Source organism: Cnephaeus nilssonii (assembly GCF_951640355.1).
Source record: "Cnephaeus nilssonii genome assembly, chromosome: 10".
NCBI classification, from domain to species: domain Eukaryota; kingdom Metazoa; phylum Chordata; class Mammalia; order Chiroptera; family Vespertilionidae; genus Cnephaeus; species Cnephaeus nilssonii.
Window position 1 is genome coordinate 9323672 of NC_137081.1, and position 14739 is coordinate 9338410.

A 14739-nucleotide genomic window follows, 5' to 3' on the forward strand; every position below is an offset into this window, starting at 1 on the left:
GCCGCGAGATCCCGCCCGGGACCGGAAGTGACGTGCGAGGAGCGTTGTCTGCACTGGGGAGTCTCGGGCCATTTAAATTACGGCGGACGAAGCTGCAGACTTCGGGTTCGTGCAGTTTTCTTTCCCTTTGCTGTGCAGGCGGCGGCTGTTGCCGAGGGCTGCTGCCAAAGGAGGCAGAAGAGGAGGTAGGGGCAGACACCGGCCTGCCACGTGAGGGCTGGGGGCTTCCCCGGGGCTGGCCACCGGCTCTTCCTTGTGCTGGCGGTGGCCTGGATGTCGATGAGGTAACCTAAGAAGGTGCAGTTTTGCCGGCTGGAAAGTGGGACCTGCTAATGTTACTTAATAACAAACACGTGCCGTCACCAGCTTTACGTTTCAGTATTGCGACAAACTGTGAGCTGGGCACTTCTTTCTTAGAGTCGGAAATCACAGCGGCTAAGTCATTGGTTACGCAGGTGTGGCTCTGGGGCGGTCAGTATGGTGTTAAGAGACTTTGTTCTTGTCCAGCATGCTCTGCTGCCTCCCATCGTGAATTCTGGCACCAAGCTAGGCAGCTTTGCTGTTGCCTGATCTGTGAAATGAGGGGTGTTCCGTTATTCCCAAAGGCAATTTCAAGTGTAACATTAGGTAACTCAGGTATGGGTGGCCCAGAGAGCTTCACTGTCCCGCCTGCCAGATTTAGAAGATCGTGGGGAGTGGAGTGCTGTCAGGACGTGGACTCTGGAGGGTGGAAGAGGTTTAAGGACATTAGAAGATCTTCCAGGACCGTAGGCTGGAGTGGTTAACAGAGGCTCCTCGTCACTTCAAATCATATATTGAATAAATACTCTCATCTCATCTCTATATATAAAAGCCTAATATGCAAAGTGACCCCTCGGGAGTTCGATAGCTCGCTGTGACATGCACTGACCACCAGGGGGTGGCATGGAACAAAGGAAGGCCCCCAGCCGGCACTGCTTAGGGACCCTACCTGTGCATGAATTTTGTGCACTGGGCCTCTGGTATTAAATATTTTTGCTGTAGAAATGTCTTAAAAATTCCTTTTGAAATCATTGGGTTGTGAATATTTTAATTAAATTTACAATCGGCTATGCTTTCTTGTTAATTATTGTGTAGACCAGTGATGGGCAACCTTTTGAGCTTGGTGTGTCAAACTTCGCCAAAAAACTGAGCATAACTCGGGTAGTGTGTCACTTTGAGGAAAAAACATTATTTCGCAATATTTATAGTTTAAATAACATAAATGTTTCATCCTCGGCATGCGGCCGCCTCAGCGGCCGCGTGTCATCAGAAATGGCACTGACACGCGTGTCAGAGGTTCGCCATCACTGGTGTAGACTATGAAATGCTTTTCTCCAACAGTTTAAGAATGGAGTTGACAATGTCCTTTTTTGTATTGGATATAGCTGTGTAGAACAGTGATTTTCAAAAGGCGTGCCACACGAGTTTTTAAAACATACAAGACCTGACTATTTAGTCAGGAGCACTGACCTCTTTTCCCTTAGATTGTCAAATAAAAACAACAACAGCCAACACAGCAATAGCTGTGGGTGTGAATGAATCAACATTATACAGTACCTATGTTTTTTGTCAGATCGGCAAAAAATATATTTTTTGGTGTGCCGCAGAATTTTCGTAATTGCTTTATGTGGGCCATGCGATGAAACAGCTTGAAAATTGCTGCTCCATTAGGCTTCCCGGCTCTGGGCACTCTCCCACCTCTGGAGCCTAGCCTTCCTGTAGCCGGTGTGGGTGCAGGGGCAGCAGCTCTGCTTTTTCCTCTTGAACCTGCTCATTTGGGGTGACTCATCTGTGCATCTTGTAAAGAACTTAACTATATATATAATAAAAAAATTACAATTACAAAATTGTAATTTTTAAAAATATATATTTTATTGATTTTTTTTTTTTACAGAGAGGAAGGGAGAGGGATAGAGAGCTAGAAACATCGATGAGAGAGAAACATCGACCAGCTGCCTCCTGCACACCCCCTACTGGGGATGTGCCCGCAACCAAGGTACATGCCCTTGACTGGAATCGAACCTGGGACCCTTCAGTCCGCAGACCGACGCTCTATCCACTGAGCCAAACCGGTTTCGGCTATTTGTAATTTTTTTAACAAAGTGCTTTTAAAAATACCACCTTAACTCCAAACTCCGCTGAGATGGGGTGGGGACAGTGTTTAGTGCTGGCCTGAGGTATGTAAAAGATAATTCCTGTTTTCCAGTAGCAATAGCATACTGGGAGACAGACATACAGGAACCTAATATTATGAGAATACTAGGGCAGAATGGGGCGGGGCAGGAGAGAGACACTGAAAAGGAAGATTTGTCAAGGAAAGCTTTTATTTTCGGAAGTTGAAGGGGACTTGGAAGGAAGGGTAATATTTAGAGAAATGGAGAAGGCAGGAGGGGGGCTGAAGCAGGGATGGGGAGAACAAGAGCGAGGGTGAGGTACTCTGGGGAGGAGGGGTGAACATCTGTGTTATGTACCAGGCGACTTACATATATGAATCCACTTGCCCCTCTCGATGGCCTGTGGGGTAGGTTGTGGTGTTTCTGTTTTATAGAGGAGGCAACACACTCAGAAAGGTTCAATGACTTACCTAAGGAAATGCTGGTGAGTGGCAGGGGCAGTGCCTGAACCCAGGTATGCATGACTGCAGCTCCTTGGCTCCTGTTTTGCAAAGGCACAGGCCTAACGGGTACACGTGTACCATTTTTTGTGTGTTTTGACTTCAGATATTCAGTTTCTCCCGGTGTCTGTATGTTGTCATCTCACGTGCGCCTGGTCCCCGCCAGAGTCCGGCTCGTTCACTCCCTGGTCCGCAGTCCTTCCTGTTCCTTCATGGATCTGAAGGCTCTCGTTTCCTCCTTGAATGACTTTGCGTCCCTCTCCTTTGCTGAGAGTTGGGACAATGTTGGATTACTGGTGGAACCAAGCCCGCCACACACGGTGAACACACTCTTCCTGACCAACGATTTGACCGAGGAAGTGATGGAGGAGGCGCTGCAGAAGAAGGCTGACTTCATTCTCTCCTACCATCCGCCCATTTTCCGGCCCATGAAGCGCATCACCTGGAAAACCTGGAAGGAGCGCCTGGTGATCCGCGCTCTGGAGAACCGAATCGCCATTTACTCTCCCCACACCGCCTACGACGCCGCGCCCCAGGGCGTCAACAACTGGCTGGCTAAAGGGCTCGGTGAGACCCTCTTCTTCTCTCCTGTTTCGTCTTTTCCCTGTAAATGCTTTGAAGTTTTAGGACGTCTTTTCAATAGTCTTCACTGCTTTAGGGTGGGATCATTATTGTGTATGCAAAATATATTTTAAAATAGTGTTGCTGAAATCTGGCAACCAAATTACATTTGGAAAATAACATTTTTATTGCTGATGAATAAGGCGAGCCTGGGAGATCTTCACGCCGGTCTGAGCGCTGTGACTCCTCACTCAGGTGGCATAGTACCTGCCACCCGGGCACTCCAGGAACGCTTGTTAAATTGAACTGCAAGCTTGGCCCTCTCCGGCACATGCTTAATATGTCACCCAAATAGACCAGAGTTTTAATGAGGGAATTCAGCTCACGTGTTTCAGCTTTGCTTTTAGTAAGTCTTTTTCGTTTACTTACTCATTTTGGGCTGAAGCTTTTGAGGATATAAGCTGGATTGATGTGGTCGAGTAGACATGAGCATTTACACACTGAGTCATGTTGTACATGGGTAAATTTAATAAGCAGCACAATTGTACGTATCATCTAAACACATGCATCAGTCTTGTCCAAATTTTTGTGATATTTAAGAATACTGGAAAATAATTCTAAAAATAAATTTGATTTTGTATGTCTGTGTTAAATCCCTCATTGTTGGGTAACGTTGGTTGTATAGGAAAAGGATATGTGTATAGTATATAAGCATCTGAGAATGAATTTAAAAAATACTAATTTCTTGTAAGTTTTGGCTATAATAGTTTATCTTTTTAATTAGAAAAAAAACAAAACGCAAAAACTCCATTTTCCTACCATTTTTTTCTAGGCGTTTGCACCTCCAGGCCTATACATCCTTCCAAAGCACCCAACTGCCCAACAGAGGGAACACACAGAGTAGAATTTAGTGTTAACCACGCCCAAGACCTGGACAAAGTCATGTCTACAGTGAAAGGAATTTCAGATGTTTCTGTCACGTCCTTCTCTGCTAGGTACAGTATATTTCTCTCTTTTCTTGGTGGGTACTTATTTGTAAAGATCTTCCTTACAGATTCTATAATACTGACATTTAGGTTTGAAACATTGTTTTCCCCGGGATGTATTTACAAAACAGCCTGCTTCTCATTTGGGTCCTCAAAGGAGGAGAACCATGGGAGCTTTTCAAAGCAATAAAGATGATAAGGAACACTATTTCCTCTGTGGAATACATGCAGTATTTCTCATCCTCCTGGTAATGGTGAAAGGTAGTTGCTTTTACTTTAGGGCACAGGCATACCTCAGAGATATGTGGGTTTGGTTTCAGACAAGCATAATAAAGCAAGTATAGTTAATAAAGCGAGTTGTAATCCTTTTGCTGGTGGAGGGTCTTGTCTTCAGTTTATAAAGACAATACTCGTGTAGTTCGTAAAATGACGTATGTCTGCTACTCAGTCCCGGTATCTTCAACTCAGGTCGTCTTTTTCCTTCCTTTCAGAGAAGTGAGTATCTTTCCAAACCCATACAGAGACATGAAGAAATGTATAGTTTTGTTTTATTTGTTGTTCTCTTAATTAAGTGGTATGGTGTATTTGCCATATTACTAACACGATGTCTTAGAGATCTTCCCACGTAGGTATATAAGAGCTCTTTCTTTTTAACTGCTGCATAATGTTTCTTATTATGGATGTACTGTAGATTCTTTTTTTTCTTTTTTGTTTGTTTTATTTATTGTGCTGTTGATTCTTTAAGCATTCCTCTTCCTAACTGATGCCCCCCCCCCCCTTTTTGTGTAAACTGATGCACATTTAGTTTGGTTCTAACTTTACCACGTCACAGTTAATGTCTGCGTTTGACCATTAGTCGGGGCCCACCCATTGTGTCTGCTTTTTCTTTTCAAAGCTCTGCAGATGATTCCAATATTGACAACAACACTTCCGGATTATTTTTTTTTTTTTTAAATATATATTTTATTGATTTTTTTACAGAGAGGAAGGGAAAGGGACAGAGAGCTAGAAACATCGATGGGAGAGAAACATCAATCAGCTGCCTCCTGCACACCTCCCACTGGGAATATGCCCGCAATCAAGGTACATGCCCTTGACGGGAATCGAACCTGGGACCCTTCAGTCCGCAGGCCAACGCACTATCCACTGAGCCAAACCGGTTAGGGCCCAGATTATATTTTAAGGTGCCTTTTAGTTCAAGAGTTCTATACTTAGAGTTTATGGTTAAATGCAAAACTTTCTTGATGCCAGTATTTTTAGAGACTCTCTAAGGGCATTGCTTTTCAAAGGGCAATAAGGACTCCCTGCCCTTATGAATGGGGTACTTATACTTATGAAAAATGTAGATTTTTGGCTTCAACCTAGATCTGTGTAATTAGAATGGGGTTTGCCAGAGAATCTGTCCAGAAATTCTTGTATGCAGTGTTGTTTGAAAATTAACTTCTCTAGGGCTTTAAAAAGAATTCAGTTTGCCCCAGCCCATTCTAGCTGTTTCACCGGATCTGTAAAGGGTCCAGCAGCTGTCATTTTAGGAAGCGATGCACAACTGGATTAAGAGCCATTAGAACTTGCAGGAGGCAGCTGATCGATGTTTCTAACTCTCTATCCCTCTCCCTTCCTCTCTGTAAAAAAAAAAATATATATATATATATATATTTTTTTTACAAAGATCCATTAGAACTATGGTTTCAAGGTGAGGTCCTGGGACCAACAGCCTCAGCATCGCTGGGAACTTGCTAGCAAAGTAAATCCTCAGACCCCCACCTAGACCTACTGAGTCAGAAACGGGGTGGGGCCCATCCATCTAGGATTTAAATAGTCCACAAGGTGATTTCGATGCATTTTAAAGTTTGAGTACCACTGTTCTAGGAAATAATTTGGTTTGGGATTGAGTCCTGAATGTCATGTAAATCTAATCTTTCACTCTGTTTCTAGGACTGATGATGAGGAACAGACGCGGGTCAGTCTGAACTGCAGTCAGCAGGCTTTGATGCAGGTGGTGGCTTTTCTTTCCCAGAACAGACAGCTTTATCAGAAGACTGAAATTCTGTCACTGGAGAAGGTACTAAAAATATCTTCTATTGCCGAGCGTTGTTTGGCAGATTCATTTGTAAATTGTTAGATCAGTAGGCCTTCCCAGGAGACTGAGCTCTCCAAGCCAGAGAGTGTTTTCGTCAGATTTGTATCCCTGGACACAAACGTTAGCCTGGAGCTGGCTGAAGTGAGCTCACGGCGTGCGTGTTATATTGCTCTCAGCATTTGCTGCTTGTTCTAGGATTGTTTTCTAGGACTGGTGATGGACAGTTTCTCTAACTTCTGTTTTTCAGCCTCTGCTTCTGCACACTGGAATGGGGCGGTTATGCACCCTGGATGACTCTGTCTCCTTGGCAACCTTGATTGAGCGAATCAAAAGGCACCTAAAACTATCTCATGTTCGCCTTGCTCTTGGGGTAGGGAGGACCTTAGGTAAATATGTCTCCTTTATTTGTCCAGCATGCCTACTGTTAACATTGGGCAAAAGTTGAAACTCTTCATTGTATTGTAAGTGAAAGAAAACCTGTTAGTAGTTATGGGAGATGCCTGAGACTGGTTTATGCTGTCGATCAGGGTGGTCTAGGTTGTGCTGTGGTAAACATCTCATTGGCTTCCACAAGATTTATTTCTCCACAGTCTGTGCATCTCAAATCGGCCGGGGAGGTCTGCCCACTGTAGGTGGTCGCTGTTGCAAAGGGAGAGTCTTAAACCGTCAGTTAAACATTCTAGCCTAGAAATGAACTTCTGTTTACCTCATAGTCCGGAGTTAGTCACTTTGCCCGATCCAACCCACATTGGGCATGAAGTACTTCCTGCCACGTGCCTGGAAGAGGCTGGGAAGTGTGACTGCTCCAGTTTCCGTGCAGATGTTGGTGTCTTCCAATACTGGTGATGTTTTATAGCGAGGTGCTGCTAAGTGAGCGACCACCGCAGTTTCCGAGTCTGGTAGCCACTGTCTTCTCTATCGGCTCTTCCCAGTACTGTCGGAAAAAGGAGCCCACAGGACGTTTGTTGACCCCTGCAGTTTGCCTAGCAGTGTCATGAGTAAGTTAAGTATGTGAGTTCCCACTGCAAAGCGGCCTAGAGGTTGTGAGCGAGGATTCCGAGTGTCTCGGGTAAAATTTATCTGTCCTGTTTGCTGCATGACTTAGACAAGTTATTTAACCCCTTTGTGTCCCGGTAGCCACGTCTGTGAAAACTGTGGTGGTAATAAAACCTGACTCATCAAAATAGATGCACAGTCCGCGTGGCAGGGCAGTGACTGGTACCCAGTGAGTGCTGGCTCTGAGCTCCGTGGTAGGTGTTAGTGTCCCCATTGTGTTGGTGAGACACTGAGGTTCAGAGATACTTATCCAGAGGTCTACAGTTGGATCAAATAACTCATGGGCGTTAATTTCCAAACAAAATAGATGGCAGAGGTGGGATTTGACTTCCAATCCAACTCCAAAGCCCCTCTTTTAAAGCAGCACTATTGCATGACCACTAATGAAGTGTTTATTCTCGAAACCCAAGTGCTAAATACTTGTTGGATTTGGGCTTGGAAGTTTCTGTTAGTTCACTCTTCAGAAGATGCTCTTTTATTTTATTTATTTATTTTTAATCCTCACTCGAGGATGATTTCCATTGATTTTTAGAGAGATGGGAGAGGGGGAGGGAGAGAAACGCTGTTGTGAGAGAGACACATTGATTGGTTGCCTCCCACAAGGGCCTGACCAAGGCTGGGGATCGAGCCTGTAACTGATGTACTAGCATATGCCTTTGACCAGAATCGAGCCTGGGATCCTTCAGTCCGTGGTCTGACACTCTGTCCACCGCGCCACACCAGCCAAGGGCCAGCGGATGCTCTTTTAAAGTAAATATGGTATTTAAAAATGTGTCAGGTCCATTTGTAGCATTCCTCTAACTAGTCCCGTTAGTTCCTCTGCGTCCTCGCCTGAGAACAGAGATAGTACCTGCCTGACTCTCCCTTGTTGCCTGGAGACCCAGGTAGGTTACTTCCCCTAGTAGCGCTACAGTAAAGCCGCGAGCTATACCGTTAACATTACTCAGTGGTGCCTTACACGGGCTTGTGCAGCCGTGTATGTCTAAAGGAACAGTAACCCTGCCTTGGGTTAGCTATGCTATGCAATACCAAAGAATAATCTGTCTGCCTATATGAGGACATGTTTTATTATTTTTTAAAGTTCAATAAGCAAAATGTATATACTGGTGATGAGGGCAAGCGTGAAATTTGCATTCCATTTAGGATGTTGGGTGCAAATTGTAATATTAAAATGAAGGGGAATTGTAAAGTACTGGTCTCGTGCTTCCTTCATCTTGCAGAGTCCCAAGTCAGAGTGGTGGCTCTGTGCGCTGGCTCTGGGAGCAGTGTTCTGCAGGGGGCCGAGGCCGACGTCTACCTCACAGGTAGGCAGCCGTTGGGTTTCTCTTCTCCCCTCTTTGTGTGTTTGTGTCCTTTCCCAACCATGGTTTATTTTTTACAAGTTAAAAAAGCAAATTTTAGGACTGCCCCTGACATATAGATGGAGCTAATAAATGTTTTTTGAACCTGAACTAAATAGGAACTACATCAAAATTGGGGACATACCTTATTCTTTGTAGAGAGAAAAAAAAATCATTTAACAGTTTATTATCAGACTATTTAAAAATACTAATGTTTAGCATTCATTTAATCTTCCTCAACATGATTACTCTCCAATTTCATGTCACTTTCTACATCTTGCCTTAGGTAGAAGATAGTTCTAACTCAGCCCTAAAGTCAACCATCAGTTCATATCAGTTCCTCCGGTGGTCTTGATCCGGCATTTAGAAGGGTTCAGGAACCTGGAGAAGGCGCTGTGCATAAATTAATCAAGAGTTCAGAGACGAAACATAATTTTGAAAGGCATTATGGGGAGTCAGAGGAGCTTAGCTAAAGGAACTAAGTTCCCTCTTGTCTCAGGACCCCTTGCTTTTTATTAACACAAGTTGTCCTAGAGCGAAGTAGATATACACTTCAAAGGCCAGGATTTAGTACACAAATGCATTGTCAGATTGGAGAATTACCTCCGGCTGTTCAGGTGTTTGGCCAGGAGGAGGCAATAACATGTAGATTAAGATGCCCTTAGCTGTCTGGCAGCAAGCAATCATTTTTGCATCCTTTTCAGGTTTGGGGAAATGCCCTCAGCCTCCTCCAGATGATTCAGCCCTGCTGACATGCTGGAATTGGCTTCCGGCACAGTTCTAGCTACAAAATCTTTCTAGGACCTTTTCCCTTATCTCTACCCAGGCATCATCTTCTACACGAAGAATATCTTCAAGCCTCTAATCTTTTATTTTATTTTAAAATCCTCACCCAAGGATATGATTTTATTGATTTTAGAGAAAGGAAGAGAGAGAGAGAGAAACATTGATCAGTTGCCTCCACGAAAGAGAGAGAGAGGGAGAGAGAGAGAGAGAGAGAGAGAGAGAGAGAGAGAGAGAGAGAGAGAAAGAGAAAGAGAGAAACATTGATCAGTTGCCTCCACGTAAGTGTCCCAACCAGGGATCAAAACTACAACCTGGATGTGTGCTCTGAGAATTGAACTGCCCCTTTCGATGTACGGGACCACTGATCCACCTGGCCAGAGCAAGCCTCTAACCTTAACGTCCACACCCTGCCCCAAAGCTAACTTTCAGAAGTACAAATTTCCTGGTGTATAATGTCCTGGCTATAAAACCTTGAGCGATTTCCTTCACCTTCACCTGTCCTGGTGAAGCCTGACCGCCTCCTCCTCTTTCACGCAGCCTTTGCTTGTGCTGTTGTGTCTCACTAGAGTGCCTTTTTCTTGCCCCTTCCTTTGTGCTTCTAGAGATAAGCTCAAAGATACCTCCACTGAGAAGGGTTTTCTGCCATTCTCCAGCTCCTTCCCCTGTGGTCATGCTTCCTGTCCGATCCCTGTCACTGTCCTTAACCTCCTGTGTGCATTTCTTCTGGACGGTAATGGTTTGGCTCCCAGGCTGTACACTGTCCTTGTGAGTAATATCTACTAGGTAACATGGAGCAGCTCCTCTAAGGATTTGGAGGCACTTGGTACACTTGCTGCTACCAGCTGCATTTCCATCTCTATTCCTCCCCAGTGTCAGGGGGACTTAAACATTACTTTCCCCACTCCTAGGATCAAGACTCCAGGGCCTTGCCAAAACCGGTTTGGCTCAGTGGATAGAGCGTCGGCCTGCGGACTCAAGGGTCCCAGGTTCGATTCTGGTCAAGGGCATGTACCTTGGTTGCGGGCACATCCCCAGTAGGGGGTGTGCAGGAGGCAGCTGATCGATGTTTCTCTCTCATCGATGTTTCTAACTCTCTATCCCTCTCTCTTCCTCTCTGTAAAAAATCAATAAAATATATTTTTTAAAAAAAGACTCCAGGGCCTTAACCCTCTGGCCGTTCCCTTGGCTACTTCTGTGCCTCTCCATTACTGTGCCTCACCCATGCCTTATTATCTAGCACACGCTCTTCCAAAGGCTGATACACTTGAAGCATTGTCACATCCGGAAGTATAGAGGTACAGCATCCGATCAAGCCTGATGTAGTTGCTCTGAACCAGTTGAAAATATACTTAACAATTACCTGCTTTCTTTTCTGTCCTTCTGCAGATGTAATATTTATTTAAAACATGTTTTTATTGCTTTTTAGAGAGGAAGGGAGAGATAAAAACAATGATGAGAATCATTGATTGGCTGCCTCCTGCATGACCACTACGGGTTACCGAGCTCACAACTCCAGGCATGTGTCCCGACTAGGAATCGAACCTGGAACCTCTTGGTTCATGGGTCAATACTCAACCACTGAGCCATACCAGCTGGGCAAGATGTAACATTTTTATAAGCCCTCAATCATATACCAGATTGAAATAAACTTTTAATGTATAGGCAATTTGAAAGAATATCGTACAGCATGGTGAGTGACTAATAATATTATTTTACTTTGAATTAAATTCAGGCCTATAGAACAGTTATAAGAATAGTATAGTGAACTCCTGTATGCCCTTCACCTAGATTACTAATGGGTAATTTGCCACATTTGTACATTCTCTCTCTCTCTCTCTCTCTCTCTCGTGTGTATATATTATATATGTGTGTATATTTTTTAGTGTATAAACATATGTTTCTCAAAAAACACACTTCGTAATAAATTGCAGACATGATGATCTTTTACCCCTAAATACGTCAGCATGTATCTCCCAAGAACAAGGACACTCTTTTGTGTCACCATGGAACACGGGTCAAATTCAGGAATTTAATATTGTTAAGACACTTATTTAAAATACAGCCTATATTCAGATTTTGCCAGCTGATCAAAATTTGTAGCATTTCTTTTTCTGATCGATATCCAATCCCTGGTCACACACTGCATCTGGAACAGTTCCTCAGACTTGTCTTCGGAGCACTGACAGTTTTGGGGAGTGTAGGCCATCTGCTTTGGTATATCTCAATTTGGGATGTCTGATTGTTTCCTCATAAATAATGAATTTTCTGAAACTAAGTGTTTGGTTTAAATTATAAAGCAATATGCACATCAGATAAATTCACACGGCTCATCCAGTTCCAAAATGTTGACATGTCCTTCCTGTTTACGTGGGGAAATAGAAAATATCTTCTTACCTGGCTGACGTTAGATGTCTGTGATCTATGAAGCATCACTTTGGATAGAACTTCAGGGATGAGAAGCATCAGTCAAAGGACCAGTAACAGGCCTCTGCTGCCATTCGTCACCCTTCCTTGGAGCTTGACATGGAATTAGGGTAAGGGAAATGTATCCTAGACCCGTGGTCGGCAAACCGCGGCTCACGAGCCACATGCGGCTCTTTGGCCCCTTGAGTGTGGCTCTTCCACAAAATACCACGGCCTGGGCGAGTCTATTTTGAAGAAGTGGCGTTAGAAGAAGTTTAAGTTTAAAAAATTTGGCTCTCAAAAGAAATTTCAATCGTTGTCCTGTTGATATTTGGCTCTGTTGACTAATGAGTTTGCCGACCACTGCCCTAGACAGACCAGCAGAGGGGCTTGCTCCTGCAGATACTGTATAAATTCTCTCATTTGCCTTTCCTTCCCCACAGCTGCCATCCTGTGCCAGGTTCTTCTTTCCTTTGCCTTCAGCTATTATTGTAGGGTCGCCAAGAATTTCCCCACTTCCATGCCTTCTCCAGCCAGTGCATTTATAACCTGGGCAGCCAGACTTGTTCCTAAAGCATGGCTTCTAACTGGGCCACCTTAGCACCTTTTTCTCCTTCTTATCTTTACTATATTATAGATTGTTTTAATAGATGCTAGAATAAAAAATATTTCTTATAATGAAATGACACATATGAGGGGTAGAAATGTGGGCAATTAAACATTCCTGGGGGAAGGAGGGTAACGCTTTTTCTAAGAACTTTTTTTTCCTTCTATTTTATGCCTTTATATTCCTATATAATTTCAAAATTATACTTTTTGTGAACAGGCCAAATTGTGCACAAAATCTTTTTGCTCTTAAATTAGAAGTCATCAGGTTCACAAATGGTGTTCTTAAAAATTCAAGTTTTCCAGAAATTTTTTCACAAAGGATGAGTCCTCTCCCCGCAGTAACAGAACTTCTAGGAATTTTGCCTAAGTCAAAGGAGAATACTGTTTTTTAATTTAGAAATAACATGAAGCTCACTTCATCTTTATGAATGAGACTAGGGTTGATGCTCCCAAAGCATAAAGGAGCCTTCTGGGAAGTATACCTAAGGTTTTCTTGAAATTTTACTTAGCAGGTCATTTATTTTATCGTGGAAACAATTTGAATGGGTGGTCTTATAGGTCTGGCTCTGGCAGTATTAGATACTGTTGGATATGTAAGTTTGGATCCTTGTCCTGGGCCTGCCAAGGAGAAAGAATTTAGAATTCTCAGTAGGATGGTTTCTGTCTCTTTAAATTGGAGGACATGTAAGAACCTATACATAACTGCCTAGATTTATCTGTGAAATTCTGCTGTATTACGTTTGCTTCATCCAGAATGCAAACGTAGTCTTTCTGCTGTTGTGGTTCAGCATTGCAGACTCTGTCTAATGTCTAAGTATTTGCTCTTTCCTTTGCTGGCAGGTGAGATGTCCCATCATGATGTTTTAGATGCAGCTTCCCAAGGAATCAATGTCATCCTCTGTGAGCATAGCAACACTGAACGAGGCTTTCTCTCCGACCTTCGAGATGCGCTGAGTGCCCACTTGGAGAGGAAGATTAACATTATCCTGTCGGGAGCAGACAGGGACCCTCTTCAGGTGGTGTAATGCATGCGGCACCGAAGGACATCTACCTTAGAGTCGTTCCCCTCCTCTCGAACGCACATCATTAGTGGAGTCTGTATCCTTCCGGAAGAATGTTTAGGACGTACATTGTCATTTCTGGTTTGTTTATCTGCTTCACCAAATGTTCTATAGTTTTTAGGGTAAACACTGTAATGTAACTATTATTAAAAAACAGATATCTAGCCCTGGCTGGGTAGCTCAGTTTTGAGGAACTTCAATGTTTTTACTGAAAAAAAACAAAAACCAATACTATAAATAAAAGTGATTCTATCCAAATTGGAATTTTATTAATAATAAAGACTATTGACACATACTTCTTGCAAATAGTATAGGCACAAAAATTATAAAAATAAACTAGTGGATATTTAAGGGCAAATGTAAAGTTTACACATTAGATCATTAAAGATTTTGTATACTTTTTTATACTGCAAGTTATTAACTAGATATGTTAAGAAAAAAAAAGTGCAAACCAATAAGAATATGCTATCAGTTCTGTTTTTAAAAGGAAAACATATAGGCAAAAACCCTTATATGTGCATAGACTACCTTTGGAAGGTTAAACTATGAATGGTTGCCTAAGGAATTGGATCAAGGAATAGAAAAAAACTGCTTTTCGTTGAATAGCCTTTGGTACAATTAAAAGTTTTAGAGTCAGTAATGTACAAATTCTTTAATATTTTAATAGTAATTGTCTTTAAGATTAAACCCTTAATTCATGAATTTAATATAAAATTGATTAATTATATGCCACAAAGAAATGATTTTAAAATCCTGAGCATTTTGGGAAATATTTTCATGCTGATGTGATATATACTTTATTACAGTGATATTAATGAAGATTTTCATTTCCAAGTATGAAATATTTCAGGGAATATGTGAAAACTATAGGCTGAGTACAGTGGCCAAGGTTAGCCTTTTTTTTCTTAGGAAAAGGGCTCATGTAAATATTTAGGAGGCTTGAAATTGTCACTAAGAAAAAAAACTGAAATGCCTTACAGTGAGTTTTAAATGTACTTGATAGAGAAATCAATTAATTTAAAGCCAGCCCAGCCCGTGTGGCTCTTGTTGAGCGTCGACCTATGAACCAGGAGGTCCTGGTTCGATTCCCAGTCAGGGCACGTGCCTGGGTTGTGGGCTCGATCCAGGGGCATGTGGGAGGCAGCCAGTCAATGATTCTCTCACATTACTGATGTTTCTATTTCTCCCTCTCCCTTCCTCTCTGAAACCAATAAAAAGTATT

At 42.9% G+C, this 14739-nt stretch overlaps 1 protein-coding gene across 4 annotated transcripts; it reads left to right on the top strand.

Annotated features, from left to right (window-relative positions):
* The first annotated feature begins 23 nt into the window (after positions 1-23).
* NIF3L1 (NGG1 interacting factor 3 like 1) lies at positions 24-14659 on the top strand. Of its 4 annotated transcripts, none has more exons than XM_079783161.1 (7): positions 24-105; positions 2742-3202; positions 4029-4191; positions 6118-6244; positions 6510-6648; positions 8539-8622; positions 13297-14659. In XM_079783161.1, the coding sequence occupies exons 2-7, from the start codon at positions 2767-2769 to the stop codon at positions 13479-13481; spliced, it is 1134 nt and encodes a 377-aa protein (XP_079639287.1). In that variant the 5' UTR covers positions 24-105; positions 2742-2766; the 3' UTR covers positions 13482-14659. The 4 variants fall into 4 exon arrangements, with proteins under 4 accessions (XP_079639287.1, XP_079639289.1, XP_079639286.1 ...); XM_079783163.1 differs by having other exon boundaries at positions 58-185; XM_079783160.1 differs by lacking the exon at positions 24-105 and adding an exon at positions 149-284.
* Positions 14660-14739: the final 80 nt, after the last annotated feature.